This window comes from Rhinolophus sinicus, chromosome 4 (genome assembly GCF_057876585.1).
Source record: "Rhinolophus sinicus isolate RSI-liver-muscle chromosome 4, RSI-T2T, whole genome shotgun sequence".
Classification (NCBI taxonomy): Eukaryota; Metazoa; Chordata; class Mammalia; order Chiroptera; family Rhinolophidae; genus Rhinolophus; species Rhinolophus sinicus.
The window spans coordinates 96854974-96879827 of NC_142504.1; the positions used below are offsets into that span (position 1 = coordinate 96854974).

A 24854-nucleotide genomic window follows, 5' to 3' on the forward strand; every position below is an offset into this window, starting at 1 on the left:
TAACTTGAGTGGTCATGATTATTCTGCCCATTTTACACACTGGGTAAATAGATTCAGTGGGCTTTAAGTAGCTTACCCAGGGGCACACAGAGCTCTGTGATCGACCTGGAATTCACATTCTAGTTGGTCTTACTCTAAAGACAATGCTGGCTTCCTCAAAGGTAGAGTTGTGTCAAGTTTTAAACCTTGAGTTTCCTTGTTTTAAGTAAAAGAATCAACGGAGTGTAGCAGATTGAAGGGATGTGGTCGATGAAGTGTGGGGTAATACAAAGACGCCTCTGTCCAGGCAGAGCCTATGCCACTGATGAAACACGCAGGAGGAGGAAATAAGCCACACAAAAATCTCCCTAAAGGCCAAGTTCATTTTTCAACTTTGAACCCCTGGTGCCTGGAACACTGTCTGGACCAAAGTAAACAGTAAATAAATATATGCTGTGAGACTATACGAATAAATGAAAAAAACAAAAGACAAACCAGCAGGTTTGGGAAGAAAGCAAGTTCAATTCTGGATGTGCTGTTTGATGGTACCTGTGAGTCATCAAAGTAGAAGCAGTGAGCAAGGTCTCCAGAGAGAAGTGTTGAGGTGATTTTGCAGCCACTAATATAAAACTAACAAAGTACATTCATGGGTACCAGCGGAGGGTAGTGAGAAGCTTATCACAGATGGATTTCTGGGAACGTGACAGAGAAGACAGTGCGAGACTGAGAGCCCGATTAGCGGCAGCAGTACCAAGTGGGAGGGGGGGCGCTAAAACCCCGACGAGAGCTGAACTCACTCATCAATCTTCACAAGATGTGGTAAAAAGAGCAAACACAAACGTGAATGTATTAAAGCCTCTGGTTTAGACCTTAATACCATTAACCGGCAAAGAGGCGCTGGATGCACAGCAGTGGTTCTCAAATTTGCTGCGTAGTGGAAACACCCGGGGGCTTTAAAAACTACTATTATTTGGGCTCCATTCTCAGAACCTAATTTAATTGGTATGAATGAAGCCTGGGTATTTGGAATCTTAAAAGCTCCCCAGTTGATTCTAACATGCAGCAAAGTTTGAGAACCACAGGGACAGAAGTTAAATGACACAATAAGCGCAATCATCTAAATCGAGAATGTGTAATATGCTACAGAAATCAAATGACTGTGTTTTTGTTTTTAAAGACAGTGGTAGAAGTAGGCTAACAAGAGAGGAACCAGGGCTCCTTGGAGAAGTGATTGATTCCAGAACTGGGGCAGAGAAATTACAACATGAGCCTGGAGCATCTTTGTTGGGCCAAAAAATAAAGTAGTGCTCAGAAATGGATGGAGACATAGCAAAAAGGGCACAGGAGCCAACCTGAAAGAATGCCCAGTGGCCAAAGGTAGAACAGTTTGAGCAACAACATAAATTACTACAGCACTAAATTATAACCCTCAGAGTCCCCAAGAGCCCACATGGATACAAGTAAATCCTTGAATTAAAAAGTGGGTGGAAAGGGACAGCTCTTCCTTACAAAAGAGTAACTCCAGTGTGAAAAATAAGGACAATAGAAAATCATACCACTAGAAAAGAGTGTTTCTGATGAAATAATTGCTAAAGGCAAGATCCACGAGGGAATGCTAAGTTGGTGGGAACTCTGAAGAAAAACAGAAAAGTGCCTAGTTTCCAGCTATCTCCCCCAAGATATGTATTAATAACAAAGGAAAAACCAGCAACTTTACCGTGAAAAAAATCTGGTAGACAACACCCTACCCACGTGATCGAGGTTAACATCAACAAAACTAAGATGTGTCAATATTACGTAGCCCCTGATAGGACACACTGAGAAGGGTATACAGCTTGAGGTATTCTTGCCAAAAATGCATAATCTCAATCTAATAATGGCAAAACATAGATCCCAAATTACAGGACATTCTACAAACACCTGACCAGTACTCTTCAAAGAAGTATCAACAGTTATAAAAGACAAGGAAAAAAACTAAGAAACTATTCCAGACTGAAAGAGACCAAAATGACGTAATTGTGATTTGAGATCTTGGATTGGATCCAGGTAGAGCAAATCAACAGCAGAAAAACTCGTAAAATCCAAATAAAGTCTGTAGTTAATAGTATTGTACCAAGGTTAATTTCTTGGTTTTGATAATTGTACTATGGTTATGCAAGATGTTAATATGAAGGGAAGCTGGGTAAAGAGTATATCTACTATTTCTACAAATTTTCTGTAAATCTATAATTACTTCAAAGTAAAAAGTTTTTTAAAAACCCTGGGAGTCAAAAGTAATACATGGCCATGTTTAAATACAGAAACAACTGAGAAAATTTGAATATGGGCTAGACATTGTTTTATATTAAGGAATTACTAATTTTTTAGTGTGATTACGCATCTTGAGGTATTTTTTGGTGAAATCGTATGATACTTGTGATTTGCTTTAAAATATTTCAGGGAAAAAAGGGGAGGGAGGGCACATACAGACTGCCAAAATGTTGATTAATTGAAGTTAGGTAATGGGTATCAAACTTACTTCCACTCACAAAGAAGAGGTTTTACTATTTGATTACAAAACTCTGAAAAGGCTGAGGTTTATATGTACATGTGTATGTGTGTTTTATTTTGTTTTCTTCAGAGGGAGGGTTGCAAATAACTTTACTTCAAATGTTAATTAAAAAAAAAAGTTGGTGGTTAAAAATACGTAAGAAAATTTATCACATTAACCATTTTTAAGTGTATAGTTCTGTGGCATTAAGTGCATTCATACTGTTGGGTAACCATCATCACCATCCAGCTCCAGAATATGATTAAAATTCTAAATTGAAAATTATTCAAATTTTAGTCACTCATTTTTTGATTAGTTAATACATTCACATAGTTCAAACTTCAAAAAGATGTAAAATTGTATCTTGAAATCTGTATCTTTAAATTTACTTACTCTAAATAATCTCCTTCCTTCAAAGGCCCACCCAACACTCTAGTGAAGCTGTCCCAGACCTCCAAGGTTAAGAGTAATCTCCTCCTCCTATGAATAAGCTCTTGTCAATCACTGAACTGGCTCTTTTCATACAATACCTAGCAATGCTAACGCGATCATTTCACGTATATGAGCTGGTTCACTACAAGACTACAAGCAACTTGTAGAAAGGGGTCATGTCATATAATATTGTGCTTTGTACCTAATAAAATACCTAGTAAGTGTTGATCTCGAGCAAGGAATCATCACTGAATAAAAAACCCTTAAAATTAATAAGGTTTTAGATAAGATATAATATTTATTCTATTTATTTGTTTGTTGGTTTATTACCATCCCCAAGATTGAAAGTCCTTCCAATTCACAAAAACTCACTGCAATGCCTTGCCCCGATGAACATGAACTCCATCAAGCTATATTCATTTTACTTCTTTGATAAATGTCTCCTCTAAATTCTCTCTGTATTTTCTGAAACCCCTATTATTTGGATACTGTATCTTTTGGACTAATCCTTGTACTGTCTGGTTTTTTAAACCTTATTTTTCAACGCTTTGTCTTTTTCCCCTTTGTGAGAAAGCCAGTCTGTCTATGCACTACTTTTTGGGAGCTTAACCTTTACAAGGTCAGATTATAAAATCAATTTGAGATTTTGTTGAAAATGTGCACTCTATCTATCTATCCGCAAGTGATATGATTAGTGAAAGAATCTAAAGCTGTGCCCCAGGATCTTCCACATAACAGTGCATCTTCAAGATGTTAGGGTGTTTAAAAGAGATACGAGGCCTATAAATTTGGTTCCACCATCTTGGGAGACTGAAAATGAACATGAACATACTAAAGCCTCTGAAAAGGCCGGCAGTAAAGAACTTACGTAATTATGTTGAAAACAGAATTTCTAAAACTTAACTGCAGAATTCTTACTTCTGAAAAACTCTCAACATATCAGAAAAGATGAGTATTTTAATGAATAGTTGAAAGGAAGTAAAAGACTTCTAATTTGCTCAACTCTGTGTTCCACTTTTAATTCTAAACTCCAGAAAATTATTTAACCTCCAGGAGCCTCAATTTCCTTAGGATAAATCTTTAAGAATACAATTTCAAAGAGTCATATAAATATTATTAACATCAAAGATGACTACATTTTTTTTTTAAAGATTTTATTGGGGAAGGGGAACAGGACTTTATTGGGGAACAGTGTATACTTCCAGGACTTTTTTTCCAAGTCAAGTTGCTATCCTTTCAATCTTAGTTGTGGAGGGCGCAGCTCAGCTCCAGGTCCAGTTGCCCTTGTTAGTTGCAGGGGGCGCAGCCCACCATCCCTTCTGGGAGTAGAACCGGCAACCTTGTGGTTGAGAGGCAACCTCGTGGTTGAGAGGACGCGCTCCAACCAACTGAGCCATCCGGGAGCTCAGCGGCAGCTCAGCTCAAGATGCCTTGTTCAATGTCAGCTGCAGGGGGCGCTGCCCACCATCCCTTGCGGGAGTCGAGGAGTTCAAAGGGCAACCGGCAGCCTTCGGAGTTAGGAGCAAGGATCCAACCACCTGAGCCACTAGGGCCAGATGACTACATTTTTAATTGGAGCAGATGTGCTCTTCTTTCCTCTGGTATCTGCTAGTTCATTTGCTTATTACAAATGTGTCTACGTTTCTTCTATTTTCCTAAATGGCAAAGCTACGAGTACTTTTCATAACTGTATTCAGATTTCTGCCAATTTTTTGTCCAGGTGATCATACAGCTCAGAACAGTCCCAGTTTAAGTTCTTGTCCCAGAAAAACTATTAATAATGTCTAACTTTCACTCTAAAAATACCTCAGTTTGCATGATAAAGTATATATGATCATCCTACCTGTGGGCTGTTATCACAAATTCTTTTTTATGTTGTTATATTTCAAACAAAATTTTCATCAAAAAAAATTATTGCCAAACGTGACAAAAAGTAATTCAAAGATACTCTGGTGTTTTACTCAAAGGTTACATTTTTTTTCTCATTTAGAGTATTTATTAAATATTTGACTAACCTTAGTTTTATATACTACACTTAAGGAGAAATAATCCAACTGTTATGGACTGAATTGCATGCCCCAAAATTCATATTGAAGCCCTAACCCCCCCAAGGTGACCTATGTGGAGACGGGAACTTTAAAAAGGTAATTAAGGTTACATAAGGTCATCCAGTTGGGGCCCTAATCCAATATGACTGGCATCCACGTAAGAAAAGGAAGAGACACAGGGACCACAGGCCCACAGGGGAGGGCCACGTGAGCACACACAGCAAGAAGGCCGCCATCCGCAGCCAAGGACAGAGGGCTCAGAAGAAACCACATCTGGCAACACCTTAATCTTGGACTTCAAGCCTACTGAAATGTGAGAAAATCAATTTCTCTTGTGTAAGCCACCCAGTGTGTGGTACTTTGTTACGACAGCCCTCGCAGACTAATACACCAACATTCATGGAGAAATATATTCCAAACATTCTTCTTACCTGGATATGCATATCTCTCTAACTTGCTGAGGTGTCAGAGCAAAAATAAAAAACTTCTCTTGAAATCGTTGAATACTGCTTTGAACTGGGGAGGGGAAAAAAAAGATAATATTCAAATAGCAAATTCAAGGATATTAGCACCTGCAATAACCAAATATTTTTAATAGAGTCGGCCAAATTCTAAAAATTTTATAGATTTAAAATACTCCAAAACAAATAAGTATTATACTGCACTCATCTTGGAATCATGAAAGTCAAGTCACTCTAAAGCAGGTTCAATTTTAAGCATTTAATCATTCTTTATTCTAATACACAAATTATAACATAGTCAAAATATGACACAACCCTTCAAAATTATATTTCACCCTTGACTATATAGTATCATTTAATGAAAATCTGATCAAGCCAATCCCCTCTCCCCCAGGAGAACACTATCCAAGATGCAGGTGTCTTTTGGGTTTCTTTCTTTGTTGTGTTTTCTTTCTTTGTTGTGTTTTGCTTTCAATACTTTTATATTCAATTACACATGTCACTCATATAAAATTTAAAACTTTAAAACTTCCAAGTTGATAGAATATTAAAATACATAATTATTTGCACACAAGATTATCTAATTTAAAAAGATGACCTAATGAAGTCATCCGTAACTAGATTATTAAAAATTGTAATATATTTACTTCACAAAGAACTTCAAGATGCATTATACTGATGTATTATTCACTAATGTTCTAGTGCCCATTAGCACAAAACAAAAGCTAATACGGAGCCCTCAAGTCTTCTGCTTTGTAACACGTACTGAAACATGCAAGAAAAGGAAAAAAGGCTCTTGTACGTTTCTAGCCACTTTTTTCCAGATGCATGAAGATAAATCAACAAGATGCCAGTTAAATATCAAATGTCAGAGGCCTTCAAGCCACAAGTCACACCAAGTCAAGGAGAATATTAACTCCTTGGGTAAAACTATTTTTCCTTTAAGCACAGGCAGTGTATTGTAACAATTACGCTCCTAGAAATCATATCAGAGAGTGGCTCATATTTTCACAGTACATTTAAAAAAGGAGGAGGGAGAGGGATGCTGTTTATGATGAAGGCCTGAAAATGAATCAAAACTGTCAGTCACAACCACACTATGGGGCATAAACACAGACACAGAACTACAGCACTAAGTCTCTCCATTTCTTCCCTCCCACTCGCTCTTTCTGGTGCAGATCCCACTCTCTAGCCATAGCTAAGGTCACCAGTGACCTCTTACCTGTCCAATTCCATAACCTGCATTTAGAGACTAGAGGTGAACGTACTTTGTTTTCCAATCTTAGCGAATAGTATGAGCACCCAGCCCTTCCAGTCAGAAAACTCAAATGGTCGAACACAGAAGAAGAAAAATGGGGCATATACTTAATAATGGGAGACTATCCCCCAACTCTGATGGAAGCGGGTAAAGTCCCTACAGATCAAACTCCAAGCAAAATCAATACAAAGAAAACTACAAAATCAAACTACTGAAAATCAACGACGACTATAAAATCTTGAGAGCAGTCAGAGAAAAAACAAACAGTAAGTACAAGGGAACAATAAGAATAAAGGCTGACTTCTCTTCAGAAACAATATAGGCCAGAAGTTATCTTTAAAGTGGTGAAAGGAAAACAACTATCAACTGAAAATTCAATACCCTTAAAAAATAGGGTGAAATAACGAATTTTAAATAACCAAAAGCCAGGAGAATTTGTTGAAGGCTGACATATAGTATAAGAAATGTAAAAAGAAATTACCAGGATTAAAAAAAAGATAATACCAAATTCAAAACCAAATTTTCAGGAATGAAAACCACAAATAGTAAATAAGTGGTAAAGGTAAAATAATATGCAGTTTTTTCTTATGATTTCTTTAAAAACACAAAGCAGTAGCATTGAAAGGCAGGATTTATAACATAGGTAGAAGTAAAAGACATGACAAGAGCAAAAAGAATAAATGAAATTACCCAACAGCTGAGATTCTGACTTCATTCTAACAAGCGTCATTAACATAAATCTCCAGAGACAGATCCACTCTTAGTGCACCTAAAATGTCAGGTATCTACACCTGCAAAGCTTGGTACAAGATCTTCAGTGAATTCACCAGCATAAATGACAGTATTTGAGGTCCTTCTAGGACTGGAGTCAACCTACCCAGAAAAGTACGCATATACCATCAACCTTACCTTGAAACCGGAATGCTTCCCTAGTCAACATATGCCAACATTTATGTACAATTTATAGAACTTGCAGCTTAATGTTAATAGTTTATATCCTAACAGACACATCTTTGCTATGTCTTTTATTTTTCTGAAATAGTTTTGGCTTTATCAATTATTTCCTGCCAGATTTTCAGTCCAAAATATAATCCCAAATAATCACGCCATTTCTATGGAAAAATGGATCTGTCTCATCACTATGAACCGTAGTTAGGTTCTAGGAACTTACAGCAAGAAAAAAAAAGTGCATATGGTAATAAAATCTAATTTGTATTAACACTTACTGACAGTTTTTAGGTAGGGCAATTTTATGACAGAACAGTAGCCAAAAACACACTAAACTTGCCGTAAGGTAAGTCTATTAGCTAGACTTTCATTTTAATGCGGATCAGGAGAAAGAATGGCAGGGTGTAAAGTAGAAGCATGCAGGTTTTGTGGTTTTTCTCCCCATTAGGTTCTCCAACATAGGATCAGAAAACCAGTTCTACATACCGTGTTAAATTATTAATTAAAACAGTCATAGGCAGGACTCCTGAAAAACATATAAATACCCAGTTTTTAGCTCAGAGATAAAGTTATTTTATAAGCCCTGAGGTTACATATATATATTTCTGACATTCTAACTACAAGCAAAAGGCAGGTTTTTCTCAGCCACTCTTCTACACAAAGTACCTCTGGCATTATCTAAGCCAAATGAGATACAAAAGTTTTATTTCAGTAAACTTACTAAAAGCCTACTATTTTTCTTTAACCTTACTGAAATTACTGAAGACAAACTCTATGAAGATTACAGAAAAGCAAGAAAATGTCTATTTCTATTTGGGAACCAAGCAGGAAAGTAAGGAAAGAACAGCAGGAAGCCCCCCCAGGGTTCAGCCGTTGGCACACCCCGGATGCCAGGAGCAGAGCAGACACAATGCTCTATCTTGTCTCAAGTCTCCAGGCTTCTTTTTAGGCCCTCAACCCTGTCTCGGCAACACCTTCCACTGTCACCACAGCCCCACAGGCACTCTTATCTCTCAGCCCTCACCTGGGCCATATTCCAGAAGAGTCCCAGGGGGCAGTCACCTAAGCATATCACTAGTCTAAATCTTTCTCAAAATACATACAAAGAAATAAACTTGCAGTAACTGCTGAAAAAGAACCGTATGTATGCGCCATGATACTGTGTACTGGTAGCACTGGTATAAACCAAAAACCATGACAATGGGAGAAATAAACAAATTAATTATGGAAACATTTAACCAGATAAATGAACCTGTAAAAACAAAAGTTAGAGATGAAAGTAAAATCATAAAAGAAAGGCAACTGGGTAACCAACATTTAAAATGTTTGCTCCTATTATTAATTTAAAAATAAAATAACTAAACAAGTTTTCATCCATAAAATCACAAAGATTTGTTTTTAATGACACCTAATCAAGGCAGAAAGTAAAGTGCAATGAGAGACAGTCTCTCTCTCACTTTGTGTAATTTAAACTGGCATAGCTCTTCTGGAAACTAATTTAGCCATGTTAGTTATCAAGAATCTAAATGTTTTTAATCTTTGATGCAATAATTCTATTCATAGGACATTGTACAAATATGCAAATGCAAACAAACAGAATTCTCACCATGTTTCCCCAACAATAAGACCTAGCCGGACCATCAGCTCTAATGTGTCTTTTGACACATTTGAAGCAAAAATTAGGTCTTATACTGTAAGACCGGGTATTATATTATATCCGGTCTTACAATAAAATAAGACCAGGTCTTATAATAATTTTTGCTCCAAAAGATGCATTAGAGCTGATGGTCCAGCTAGGTCTTATTTTCGGGGACACGGTATTTCAAAATGAAGGGATGAAATGCATTATTTTACCTGCCTGGCTCAGTATTACTAATAAAAACAATTAAAACAAGGACCTGGGAAAAGCATAGCAACCTTGGCCTGCCAACCGATTAGGTCATACTGACCCAGTTAACCAATTCTGCCCTCAAAATTTCCTTCTGGCGCAACCAAGATAATCTGCAGTATAATCCTATACAAAAGACCAAAGCACATTGATATATTTAAGAGTTTTCAAATGTCTTTTAAAAAAAGGGTTTTCCCAGGATGGAAAAGAAAATAATTACTCAGGTTAACTATGAAATATCACTTCCCAAACAATTTATTTCATCAATAAAGCCAAATATCTCTGTAAACAATTTCATTAGGCAGTAAGAAATTATGCTACTATAACACAGAAGTCATCAACCTAGGTAAAAATTTGTTAAAAGTCACACATATCAACTTTTAGTAATATAATAAAATTTATTAAATTTTCTGAGCAGTTGATGGACATTAATCTAAAAAAAATCTTAAAAACATGTGTGTCAAGCTCCCTGTGCCACTTTAGAAAAAAAATTAAGTTATAAAACGTTTATTTCTTAGAAAAGCAGTTTAAAAGGTATGTTAAACAGTAATCTCTCTGTAAAAATATCCAAAGTATCAAAACACAGAATCAGAGGCAATAAGATCTGTGTCTGTTCCCACACACACAGAAGCAATTTGAGTTCTAAGCCATAAGAACGTGCATGGATGATGAATCAACAGTTTTGTATTAGATTTAGGTCGTGGTTGCCAATATTTTTTTATCTGGACATTTCAACATTTGGCATTAATGCCTCAATTTTATAATATTAATAGCAAATCATTACTCAATAGTTGAAGGACTCCTGCTTTATTTACTCGCTTTCCCAGAATAAATGCATTGCTCTAACACTTACCTAAACTCGTGGGCTTGATGAGAACATCAAGAACATCATAAAAGGGTAAGTTTTTTAACTGCACGTCAGGATGGACAGGAGGAATTGGGGGAGATGGCTGCTGCATCTCAAACGTGGGCTTAGTATCTTGAAGCAACACGGAACCAACAGGAGAGGACGGTGAATGGGGTGTAACTGACGTGGAAGGCAAGGCGTGGATTCCAGCCACCGCCAAGTCAGGTTCTACAGGTGACGAGCTACCATCCAAACTGAAAACGGATGATTTGATTGTGGATAAATCAGAAAGTCCTTCAAGAGTTCGTGGGTATCGGCGTCTATACAATTCTCGGATTTTAATCTGAACTGCAGGGCTACAGCCGCTCTTCAATAAATGCAACGCCCTCATCAGGAGGTCATGCTTGCGTCCACTTTTATTCCGCCCAGCAAAGCCTAGCAATACTTGTAGTTCAGAAACCCTAAAACTAGAAACCATATTCTAAAAGGAAAGAGAAAAAAAAAAAGACATAAGCAAATAGTCACCTTCAAGTATATAAATACCTTATTTAAACTATAAATTCTGATTTTTCCAGCATTCTTTCAACTGGCACATTCTAGTAACCAGCATTTCCACCTACCAGTTAGATTCATTCCTGTTCATGCTGTCATCCCGCACCCTGCCAAATCACACTGAAGTTATGGTGTTATGTTTTGTTGTACTTTGAATTTTGGTAGTCTATTGGTGTCTCTTAAACCATTATCTGATTATACACATATGAAAACCCGTATCTGCTTTCTCATTACGAAGTTTATAACTAATGAAAATGTACCTTTTCGAAACTAAGCCTTACCAATACATGTTTGTCATGGTATTATTAATTAACCAAAGAATTACATTTTACAATATTGCATGCATAACTTTTGATGCTAAGTAATAAATCTATAAAATCAAGACAGAAATGAGATCCAATGAAGTTTTCACCCAACTCAAATATTAAGGAACAGAAAATACAAGGAAATTATTTTTAAAAAGTAAAGCTAAAAATTCATGTATCTTATTTAGCAGATATCAAACTTCTAAAACGACTGAAGGTCCCAACTGAGCATCCAATGAGAAAAAGACTTTTGAAGAGCAAGGAAATGAGTGGTCACAAATCTCAAAGGACAAGAGTCCAAGCCATTCTCCACTGACTTGTTCTTGGGTGTAAAATGAAGGGAATAAGCAATTCCCGCTTCAGATCTCACCGTCTGTTTTTTCAACAAAACCTAGTATATACCTTCAGCGATTTGCTGCCTCAGAAATCCACCTACTTAGGGATTTTCAGACAATGAAGGTAGTCAGATTTACTTGTCACACACATACCACCTAGCCAAAAAGAAGAGTATGACCTACAGCTGAACAAACACCCTTTCAGAAACCTACCCTTTCAGAAATCGACCCAAGGAAACTACCTCCCCTCCCCCGCCCGTCCTCAGTAGTGCACCCTCCACAGCTACCTGGGATTCCTTCTCAACCTGGTAGCTGTGCGTAGGCAATACCTACAGCAGGCACTGATTCATAATACGTAATTCCTCTGTTCTGCACTTGTCTCATCGATAGCCCAGAAGCAATTGTTTAAAACTCTCCTTGGCTTCTAATAGTTGTCAGGAATAACACTTTTCAGTTTTCAGAACTGCAAACAAATTTAAATACTGTGTTTCCCCGAAAATAAGACCTAGCCGGACTATCAGCTCTAATGCATCTTTTGGAGCAAAAATTAATATAAGACACGGTATTATATTATATATTATATTACATTAATTATATTATATTATAGTACATATTAGACCCGGTCTTATAGTAAAATAAGACCGGGTCTTATATAATACCCGGGCTTCGTTCATTTTTGTTTCAAAAGACGCGTGGAGCTGATAGTCCAGCTAGGTCTTATTTTCAGGGAAACAGCTACCACACGAGCCAGTATAGCTCTAAATGACACTCTCACAGCAACATGTATCATAATGCCATTGTCATACTTTAACTCGCTTCATTTCCTCCATGGGTTAAGATGAATATTGAATTTATCTTACCCCTATGCTATGGACAAAAAAAATAGAAAAACAAAACAAAGATGGAAAATCAGAAAATTCTTGGCCATCTCATTATACACCTGCTCCAGTTTACTCAAGGTTTCATGCACCAAAAGGACTGATAGCTTCCCAGGCTAAGTGTCTTCCCAAGCAAGAAATGGGACTTCTTCCCTGAAGTCCCCAATCACACTAAATATTTCAACTGACGTGTGCTTATGTCACAGTCGTATAAGCAACATTCGATCATGGAGGACACTTAGCCCCAACAAAGACAATCATAAAGAAACGACACCTGTGATTCTTTCTAAAGAAATGGAATACATTACTTTGCTTCCCTCCTTCCAGTTATTTTTAGATATTGTTAAGAAAACCTGTTTTACAGAAATACAGGAAGAGAACACCAAGTCACCCTAAGCTTGGCTCTCAAAAAGGAGGTCTCATTTCACTTATTTCCAATGGTAACTTTACCTGACAAAGAATGCTAATAAAAATGGCTCTATTAGCTATTGTAAACACACAAACAAAAGGAAAGAAAGAGATAAGGGCTTAGACCCACAAATGTGAAATAACAGGATTCTGTCGCAAAAAAGAAGCCCTCCGGTTTGGGGAAGGGCAAAGAAAACAACAGCAGACAGGACAGTCTTTGCACTGCAAACTGCTCCAAAGGTAAAGTAATGTCAGGCCCTCCCAAGGACGATGGCTTTGAGACTCCATGGTCTCCTGTGGAAAACTTCACAACAGTAGTAAGTAGTTGTCTGTAGGTCAAGTACCAGCATCAAGACTCAGGACCTTGGGAAAGTCACTTCATCCCTCTGGTCATCAATTCTATTTAAAAACAAACAACAAAAACTGCCCTTTATTTAGCATTTACTATTAAGATATTCCCTACGGAGCTTACTAAGTCAAATTCTATGAACGTTTTTCTTGGCAAACCTTGCTGGATCCCATTCTTCTTAAAGTGATGCTTTTTTATTTATTTTTTGACTCCATCTTCAACCCAATTTCAGCCGTCACCAGGTAAGGTGAGTCTGCCATACCTGCTATGAAGAATGGATTTCAGCTATCATTCTTCCACTGACTTCTGCTGCCTACATCTTTAGTATAATCTTTAAGTGGATTTTATCCAGTCCATCCTGCTGCCTCCCAAAATCTCCCGTCTAATACTTCAGTTACAAATGCTATAAGCTCTACACAGAGGAATTCCTCAAAAAATGCTTGCTGATTAACTTTAAGGAAATTCTCTGAACTACAGAGGAATATGCTGGCATAACAGATTTCTTAAAAAGATACAAAATCTGGATTTCCCAAGAAAAGCTAATATAAATTAAGACTAGGACTTCAAATCAACCTTGTTTCTTTATCAAATTTAAGTAACACAAAATTATAAAACCTTTTAAAGCTGGGACATTACATAATTGAATATTACACGTAAGTGTGAAGGCAAACTGAAGGTGCTACCTTTAGAAAATAACTCATCAAACAAGTAAATATGATAGTTACATGTGATTACAAGTGAGTAAAAATATTTCCCTGAAACTGCTCTTCAAATCTTAAATATGAGATGGAAACTGCCAAACATAGCCCAGAATTTGGGGAAGCCCTAACAGGTTGGAACTCATGGTAAAGATCAATACAAACTCTGTAGATCCTCTATCTGCGATCATGTATAACATGGAGTAGGGAGAGGAGCTGCTGAGGGAAACTGATAAATCACAGTAGTATCGCCTATCCCACCTACAACATTGAAACAATCTACATCTTCATTTATAAGTAGGAATGGATAAAGAAAAACCATCAGGTATTCCTAACTACTACCCATTTCAGAGGCCATAGGAGGCCCCCATTACTGGCCCTGCATTCCTGTGAAATCACATTCCCTATAATTAAATCCTTTTACTTGAGAGACCTTATGTGGATCTCTTCCTTACACACTATTAAAGTAACTCCTCAGCTAAAGAAATCAAAATTGAAAGTCAACTATTAAAACAAACAATAAAGAGAATACTACATTTCAAAATCTATAAAGTAAGCCAAAGCTTAGGAGAACATCCCCCTAAATGCTTCTATTATTATACAATACAAGATTGAAAATAAGTAGTAAGTTTAGAAACAAAAAAGTAAGGTGGTCCCTTGGTACCTGGGGGAGTGGTTCCAGGACCAAAATCCACAGATGTGGAACCCATGGATACAGAAGGCTGACTGTAACAACAAAATAAACACACATCTTCAAAAAGAGTAAAGAATTTAAAAATAAAAGAAAACATGAATTAGCAAGCAAAAAGCAAAAAAGTCTGTAAAGTCAGGTTCCAAAAAGAATGAAACAGTCTTGAGAATGAGAAAAGGAATATAAAGACCACAAACACTAAGGAAATTTCTTTAAACAAAGCGTATAGCATATGCAACTACATTCTAATAACTTAAAGACATAGACAAAAGTTATTTCCAAAAAAAAAATGTAAATCACTCAAGTTGATTCAAGAGGTATACATATATTTTTTAAAGATTTTATTATTGGGGAAGGGAAACAGGACTTTATTGGGGAACAGTGTGTATTTCCAGGACTTTTTCCAAGTCAAGTTGTTGTCCTTTCAATCTTAGTGGTGGAGGGCGCAGCTCAGCTCCAGGTCCAGTTGCCACTGTTAGTTGCAGAGGGTGCAGCCCACCATCCCTTGCAGGAGTCGAACCGGCAACCTTGTGGTTGAGCACCCACTGGCCCATGTGGGAATCGAACCGGCAGCCTTCAGCGTTAGGAGCATGGAGCCCCAACCACCTGAGCCACCGAGCCAGCCCAAGAGGTATACTATCTTTGCCTCTCTCCACTTCCAAAAGCATCTACCCAGACAAGATATCTTAATGAATAAATTCTACTAAACCTTCAAGAAAAAGATGAAATTCTGTTCCTTAAAACTGTTTGAGAGAATAAAAGAAAGTCAAATACATGTTAGAAGATAAACATGGAAAAATCTGTTGAACAAATTTTAAAAACATGCAAATTATTGTTTTTCAAACTTCAGCAGCGAGTCCACTCATCCAACCAAAACTTTAGGCAAAAGCCTGATGAAACAGGGGGCCTAGTATGCTACCTCTTCTTTCTCATTTTCCAATACAGACTATAAGGAGTCTTTTTGTTAACACATCAATGCTTCCTGTGAATATAGACACGAAAGCTCTCAATGTACCCTAATATAATTTAATCAAGGAAAATAAAAATGGTTTACCATAAACTTAGTTAATTACTTGGTTCAGATGATCTCTATCCTTATAGTCACATACTGAAATATTTATGGATAAAATTATACAATATATGAGACTTCCTTTAAAATCATTTGGGGTGACCCAAGTAGCCAAAGCAATATTAAGAACGAAGAACAAAGCTGGAAGTATCACACTCCCTGATTTCAAATTATATTGCAAAGCTGTGGTAATCAAAACAGTAAGGTGTTGGCATAAAAACAGACACACAGATCAATGGAACAGAACAGAGAGCCCAGAAATAAAATCACACATATATGGTCAATTAATTTACAACAAAGGAGCCAAGAGTATACAATAGGGAAAGGACAGTATCTTCAATAAATGGTGCTGAGAAAACTAGACAGCCACATGCAAAATAATAAATTGGACCATTATCTGACACCTTACACAGAAGTTAACTAAAAATGGATTAAAGACTTGAATGTAAGACCTGAAACTATAAAACCCCTAGAAGAAAACACAGGCAGTAATGAGCTCCATAACATAGGTCTTGGCGGTGATTTTTTTCAACCTGACACCAAAAGCAAAAGCAAAAAAACCAAGTGGGACTACATTAAACTAAAAAGCTTCTGCATAGCAAAGGAAACCATCAACAAAATGTAAAGGCAACCTACTGAATGGGAGAAAATATTTGCAGATCATATAGTATCTAATTAGGGATTAATATCCAAAATAGATAAAGAACTCATAAAACCCAATAGCAAAATACCAAACAATCCAATTTTTAAAAATGGGCAGAAGATACGAATAGACAGTTTCCAAACATGACATACAAATGATCAACAGATACATGAAAAGATGGTCAACATCACTAATCATCGGGGAGATGCAATTCAAAACCACAATGAGATATCACCTCACAGCTATCAGAATGGTTATTATCAGAAAGATGAGAAAAAACAAGGATTAAGGAATATATGTTTCTACATAAATGAAATGTATAATATGGCAGGTTGTGAATACATGGGCAAAAATAGAGGAGGAAAAGGAAACAGGGAATGAAGAGGCAGAAGATTTCCACTTTAAAGGAGGGATGGTCTCATTGAGAAGGAAACTGAGTAACTGAAGGAATAAGAGAGCACCAATGGATACTGAAGGAAAAGCAGTCCAAGGCACAGGACACACGGGTGCACAAGTTCTGAGGAGGAAAGCACATGCCTAACACATTGAAGGGAAAGTAAAAAGCCCATCACTGTTCAACAGTGTAATATAGAGAAATGAGTATTAAGATAGCAAAATCATGAGTAAAAAATGATAAACCTGTGGAGGGAGGTGCTCAGCCTAAACAAACATTTACTGTATAAAACTAACATCAAATTTGTGAGACTAAGAAAAGCTAGAACAAAAATGCTGGGCAACAGTGGCACACGTATAAGTTGGTAGTGTGGTAAACAGTTTCAAGTATTCTGTAGGTGAGAAAAAGATAGTCAATTTAGACTTACATACATGTATTAAAACTTCAAGAAAATTCATGAAAACTTCAAGAGTTTTAATTGAAAAGTATATAATTTCACAACTAGTAAATGGGGAAAACAGGAGCTAGAGAAAAGGAAAAAAATCTCCTCAAAAGGTGGTAAGAAAACAGATGAAGACAGAAAACACAGAAAAAGTAGGAAGCAAAAAATAAAGAGGTAAAGAAAAGCAAATACATTAGTAATTCCAACAAATATAAATGAAATAAACTCTAACTAAAGGAACAAGATTAGTGATACCACCACAGAAACTATAGACATCAAAGAGATAATACAGGAATACTACGAACAACTCTATACACATAAATTTGGCAACTTAGATGAAAAGACCAATTCCTTGAAAAATACAAACCACCAAAACTCACCAAATATGACACAGATCATGTGACTACCCCACCAACTACTCAGGAAACTTAATTCATAATTAAAAGAAACGACCAGGCTCAGAATATTTTACAGGGGAATTCTACCTAACATTTAAAGAATTAACACCAAGCCTATGTAATTTCTTCCAGAAAATATAACAGAATATTTTCAAATTCATTTTATGAAGCTAGTATTTCCCTGATATCAAATCCAAAGACAGTACAAAAAATACAACTACAACTCAATATCCCCCATGAATATAAATGCTAAAATACTTAAAATATTAGCAAATTGATCTCAGCATTTTATAAAAAGAATTATACACCATTACCAAGTGATGTTTGTTCAAGGGATGCAAGGCTGGTTCAATGTTTGAAATCCACATAGTACACTTTATTAGTAGCTGAACAAGGTAAATATGTGATTATATCAATTAATGCAGAAAAAGCATTTGATAAATTCAACACCGCCCATGATAAAAATTCTCAGAAAAACAGAAATAGAGAAGAACTTCCTCAACGTGACAGAAAGCATCTACAAAAAAATCTAGATGCTAACATACTTAATGGTGAAAGACTGACTGCTTCCTTCTAAGATGGGGAACGAGGCAAAGATGTCTACTCTGAGCATTGTCAATCAGCGTAGTGCTGAAGTTCTCGCTGGTGGGAAAAGACAAAAGGAAATAAAAGGCATACAGTTGGAAAAATATAAAGAAAAAAAACACAAACCTGCCTGTATTTGAAGGTTCCCAAGGAATCTACAAAACAACTTGTAGAACTAATAACTGAGTTCAGCAAGGTCGCAGGATATGAAGACCAACACATAAATACCAATCACATTTCTATATACTAACAAAGAATATGTGGAAACAAGTTTTAAAAAAATACCACTTATAATCGCTCCAAAGAAAATTAAAATACGTATGTTTTAAAACATAACAAAACATGCACTTGTATGCTGAAAACTATAAAACACTAATGAAACAAGTCTAAGCTAAATAAATGGGTTCTTCAGGGATTGGAAGACTCAACAAAGTAACATCATCAATATTCCCTAAACAGATATACAGATTTAACACAATTCCTACCCAAATCCCACCAAGATTTTTTATAGATATACATTCTTCTAAAATGCATATGAAAAGGCAAAGGAACTAAAAGAGCTAAAACAATTTTGAAACAGAATAGAGTTATCAGTCTATCCCATTTCACATCTTAGGTCAGTACTCAGGACTGGGCTATTAGCAGAGAGAGAGACACATACGTCAATGGAACAGGATAAAGAACCCAGAAATAGACCTACACAAATATGCCCAAATAGTTTTTGACAAAAGTGCAAAAGTAACTCAAATGGAGGAAAGACAGACGGCCTTTCAATAAACGGTGCTGGAGCAACTGCACATCCACAGAAAGATCAAAAAACAAAGAACTTCCACCTAAGTCTCACATTTTATAAAAGAACTAACTCCAAATGGATCAGAGACTTAAGCGTTAGAATAAAGCAACAAAACTTTTAGGAAAAAACAAGAAGAGAATCTTCAGGACCTAGGGCTACGATAAGACATGAAGTGTTAGACTTCATGCTCAAAGCAAGATCCACAAAAGGTAAAACGATACAGTGGAATTCACCAAAATTAAAACTTGTGCTCTGTTATGACCCTGTTAAAAGGATGAAGAGACAATCGACAGGCTTGGAGAAAATATTTACAAAGCACATATCCAACTGTCATGCTCCAGCTCCCCACATAAGAACGCAGGACATGGTGAGGCCAAACAGTAACACCCACGGAGCCATAGGTAGGGGAGTCATACTACTATATTCTCACTGGCATCTGGGTTGGAGACACATTAAGCAGCCACACGATCCCCAACCTGCCGTCCACTTCTCTCTGCCAATCAACCCCACTTGCTAGCTGCAATCCGCGCTTGCTAGCTCAGCCACCATCTTCTTGCTAGCCCCCATTTGCTGCTAGTGTAGCCACGGCAGTTATATTAGTGGCCGATGGCTCACTGGTTACAGCTGACAGCCAACTAGCCACAGCTGATGGCCATCCAATCACAGCTGATGGCCATTTACTACCTGAGTGAGCACCTTTCCACCTGAGGGTGAGAGCCTGGAAACTGCACTCCTGGCTCTGTCCCCACACCAACACACAACTAGTATCTAAAATGTATCTAAAACTCTCAAAACTCAACAGAAAAAAACACACCAATCCAATCAGAAAAAGGACAAAAGACATAAAGAGACATTTCACCAGTGGGAATATACAGATGAAAAATAAGCACATGAAAGTATCTCCAGTATCATTACCCACTAGGGGAATGCACATTAAAACCTTACTGAGGTATCACTAGATACATACCAGAATGACTGAAATGAAAAACACTGAAACCACACGCTGGCAAGGATGCAGAGAAATGGGATCACTTCATACACTGCTAATAGGAATGGAAAATGGTACAGCCACTCTGGAAAACAGTTCGGCAAGTTCTTTAAAAACTATATGTACAAGAAGCGTACAGCCCAGTAATTGCAGCCCTGGGCATTTATCACAAAGAAATGAAATCTTATGTTCACAAAACACCTATGCACAAATTTTTATAGCACTTTTATTCATAATAGCCAAAAACTGTAATCAGCCCAGATGCCTTAAAGAGGTCCATGCTGTGGAATACTAGTCAGCAGTGAAGAGAGCACTACTCAACACTTGATACACATAGCAACATAGATGAGTTTCCAGGGAATGATGCTGGGTGAGAAAAACCAAACCCCAAAGGTGACATACTGTACGGTTCCATTTACATAACAACCTTGAAAAGACAAAATCATAGAAATAAAGAACAGATGAGTGGGTCCCAGAGATTAAGGGGAGAGAAAGAAGTGGGTGTCATTATAAAAACGACAACATGAGGGGTCCTTGTGATGGAAAGGGCTGTATCTTGACTGTGTCCATAATACCTTGGCTGTGATACTGCACTACAGTTTTGCAAGATGTTACCACTGGGGGAAAACGGGGTAAAGAGTACATGGGATGTCTCTGTATTATGTCTTGGCAACTGACTGAACTGACAATTATCTTAATAAAAAGTTTAATTTGAAATTACAAAAACCAAGACCATCAGTAACATGATGTTCCCAAGAGACGAAAGTAGAATGTAGGGGGAGGAAGAATTTTAAAAATCAGCCAAAATGAGCTGACGAAAAGAAAAACAGTGTAGGTACAGCAATATCAGACAGCAGTATGTAATACAAAAAGCATTCCTAGACAGTCACTAGACAGAGTAAAAGTTTCAATTCAACAGAAAATATCACAAATTTAAACTTTCATATACTAGTAACAACTTAAAAATACATTTTAAAAATTGATAGAACTACAAGAAAAACTGGAAAAATATAAAAAGATTCTCTAAAACATAAAGACGTAAGATTTGAACAACAGAATTAAGATGCCTAACTACTGGACATATATAAATCTTTGCACCAATAAATGGAGAATAGACATTCTCTTCAAATACAAACAAAAATTACAAAAACTGGTAACAGTCTCAACAGATTCCAAAGGACTGATATCATACAGATCACGCTGCCTAACCACAACACAATTACAAATCAATAACTAAACAAACCCCCATATGGTTAGGAATAAAACTTTTAAATAACTCATAAATTAAAGAATTCACAGTGGAAAACAGAAAAATAGTGATAATACTGCACATCAAAACTTGTGTGATGCAGGAAAAATGATACATAGAAACTCATGGTCTTAAATGCCTATGTTAAAATGTTGAAAATAAGCAAGGCGTCCAACTTAATTAGAAAAATAGAAATGAATCCAAAGGAAGCATAAAGAATGAACAGAAATTAATGAGATAGAGGAAGGATACATTAAAGAGCATAAAAAAGACAAAAACTTGATTCTTTGAAGTCTTTAAAAATTGCCAAACTTTTAGCTTTTAAAACTGATCAAGGAAAAGAAGGCTTAAAAAGAAAACGAACATTAACTTACAGGCACTACAAAATTAGAGATCAACAAATTAATGCCATAATTTCAAGAATATGGATAAAATGGACAACTTTCTATTAAAGTATACCCTGCCAAAACCGGTTTGAAAATTGAAAAAACAAACAATCCTATAACCAAAGCAAATGAATCAGTAGTTAAGAAGTGTCCCACAAAGAAAACACCAGTAACAATTTTACAAGGGAATTCTACCAAACACTTAACAGCATTCTGATCTTACAATAACTCTTCCAGAAGTGGAAAGGCATGTATTTTTAAAATTACAGGTCAATATTGCTCATTATTAGAGGCAAAAATGCTGAATTAACTATCTTCAAACTGAATCCAATAATGAAAAAAAAAGACAGATCAGGGTTGACTTTATACTTGGAACACAGGTTGATTTAAATATCAGAAAATGAATCAATGTATTTTATCATATTAACAGACTACAGGAAAAAAAACCAACAGGTTACAGAATAAAATCCTCTCGAAAGATGCAGAAAAAGTTGCTGATAAACTTCAACATCCATTTTTTAAAATTAGCAAACCAGTAATAGAAAGGAACATCCTTAACCTGAAAAGATTATCTACAATAAACCTACAGTAAGCATCATACTTAACTGTGAAACTCTGAAAGCATTTCCTTTAAAATCAGGAACAAGATCAGGATGCCCCCATCATCGCTTCTATTCAACATTGTACTGGAGATCCTAGCCAGCACATTAAGACAAGAAAAAGAAAGAAAGAAAAAAAAGCATAAGAATTGGAAAGGAGGAAACAAAGAGGTCATTATTCACAGATTGGTCTGTCTGCATAGAAAATCCAAACGAATTCTACAGATAATTTATCACAAGAGTATAGCACAGTTGTTATACAAAGTCAAATTTTACTTCTATACACCAGCAAGGTAGAAAATATAATTATATAAAAATAACATTTATGATTTGATATAAAAATAAGATACCCAGAAATAAACGTAACATGTTTGCAATAGTTTAGTTGAAGAAAATTATAACTTTGAGAAACACAGTAAAAGACCTAAATAAATGGAGATTACAATGTTCATGATTAAGAAAACTTAACAAAATGTTAATTCTCTCCAAACTGGTTTCGATTCAATGCATTTCCCATCAAAATCCCAACAGGTTTTGTGTGTGTGTGTGTGTGTGTGTGTGTGTGTGTGTGTGTGTGTGTTAAAAAGATAATTCTGAAAGTATATGGAGAAGGAAACAGCCAAGAATCTCGTTAAAGAACTACAAGTCAGGAGGACTTGACCTACTTCCGTATACCCCAATAACTGACTAGATAGACTGTTTCAAACCAACCCTCCCAGTGAAAACCCAAACACTGAACAAAACATAAGAAAACATCTGTCTGAAGGCATAAGGCGCTGCAAAGGTAGCAAAGACCTGCGAGGCCACAACTGTGGAACGAAGGGAACGCCTGGAACACTGGATCCCTTCTGTCCCCTGGAAGCATCTGCCAATGGGAAAAGGGCAACGGATAGGTTGAAAAGTCAAGTAGAAGTTTGAACAGACTTACAGGGTTGGGGAAAAGAGAAGATATTTGCGAAATATAACCAGTAAGAGCTGGTATCAGTGATATGTAATGAACTCCTACAAATAAATATGAAAAAGACAGATGGCCCAATATAAAAATGGGTGTAAAACTTGGCAAACCACGTCACAAAAGATATCCAAATGGCCAATAAGTAAAGGGGCTTTACATCATTACCCATTAAAGGAATAAGGGAATGCAATTTAAAAGCACTGAACATGCACCAAAACATCGAAAATTAAAAGGGTGGACAAGAAAGAACATGGAGCAACTGGAACTCTTATTATTTTGCTAGTGAAAAGGCATGAACAAACTACAGCTACATACAATATACACAATACAAAGGAAGGAAGGAGAAAAAGAGGATAAAGCTGTTATAAATTAAAAATATAATTTCTGAAATAAGTTCTGTAGAAAAATTCAAAGACAAAGTCAGGAAACTCTTCCAGAGTGTAAATAAATAAAACTTCAAGGAAGTCCAACATTCACCTGTCAAGAGTCTCAGAGAAAACAGAAAAGGAGGTAAAGAAATGATCAAAGAAATAGGAGATAATTCCTCAGACCTGAAGAGTCTTAGAACTGAAAAGGTACCCCCACCAATGAATGAAAAAGGCCTACAACTAAACACATTTCACAAAAGCAAAGATAAAGAGATCACCGTAAAGACTGTATACAAAGTGACTACAAAAGGATAATCAGATTTGCAATGGACCTCTATTAGCAACACTGGGTGTCTTAAATTCCTACAGCAAAGCTTTTGAAGTTCAGAGAGAAAAAATGTATTATCAACTTAAAATTCTGTATCTAAATTTTCAATCAGAAACAAAGGCAAGCCATTTTCAAACATTCAATAAATTAGAAAATTTATCACCAGCATGTATCCTTGCTGAAACAACTACCTGTAATTATATTCCAGTAAAAATTGAAGAAAAAAAAAAGGACATGGTATCCAAATAACAGACCTAACACAGGAGTGCAATGTAAAGTAATCCCAGGATGACAGCTGTATAAGCCACCAAGAAAGCAAGCTGCCCAAATGAGATAAGGTCGAGCGTGCCAGAAAGCCTATCTTCAAGAAAAGCTGAATGGTTAAAAGATGAGAACACACCGTAATATGAAATTTAAAAAATGATATCCATGAGCTTCCCTCACTCAAGCAGGACTTTGTTGTACTTCTCCTTTAAGGAGCACAGGTTTAGTAACAGAAGTTTCTCTACAGCTCCACATGAATTAGTTCTCCAGTGACTAAGACGTATCATCAGCATACATTTTACAAAGGCGGATTCTTGGTACTCAATTTCTAGAATCTCCTGTAGAAGCACAGTTTAGAAGAGTTATAAACCATAATATAAATGCTACAAATCTTGATAATGTAATAGAAAATGAAAGCAGGATGGAAAGGAAGAGTGGAGGTAAGAGAAACAAAGGGAAATGGGTGGATGTTAAATCCTTCTTGGAAAGGCTGGGAATTGAACAGATGTCTGATAAGCCAAGAAACAGAAATTTAACAAAATTGACAGGCCAAGAAACAGAAATTTAACTATTACAAAAAGTTAAACATAATCAACAACAGAATTAGGAAAAAGTGGAAAACATAATGACCTAAATTTCTTATCTACTAGAAAGTCAAGCAACAGATACTGTTAAGAGTTAAAAGAAAACTCAAGGTATAGAAAGATATGTGGTATTTTTGAGTTTTGGAATTAACCTAAAAAAATTTTTTTAATTTTTTTTTTTTTAAAGATTTTATTGGGGAAG

General features: G+C 36.3%; 1 protein-coding gene across 8 annotated transcripts in view; it reads right to left on the minus strand.

Annotated features, from left to right (window-relative positions):
* The window catches only part of PIAS2 (protein inhibitor of activated STAT 2), a 77264-nt gene that overhangs the window by 37138 nt on the left and 15272 nt on the right, over positions 1-24854 (minus strand). For 5 of the 8 annotated variants that reach the window (XM_019739671.3, XM_019739673.3, XM_019739669.3 and 2 more), the window contains exons 2-3: positions 10398-10872; positions 5421-5505 (exon numbers count right to left, since the gene is read on the minus strand). In XM_019739671.3, the coding sequence (XP_019595230.1) occupies positions 5421-5505; positions 10398-10872 (560 nt within the window). Of the gene's footprint in view, positions 1-5420; positions 5506-10397; positions 10873-22160; positions 22250-24854 lie in introns of all 8 variants that reach the window. The other 3 variants (XM_074340022.2, XM_019739672.3, XM_074340024.2) reach the window with 1 other exon arrangement.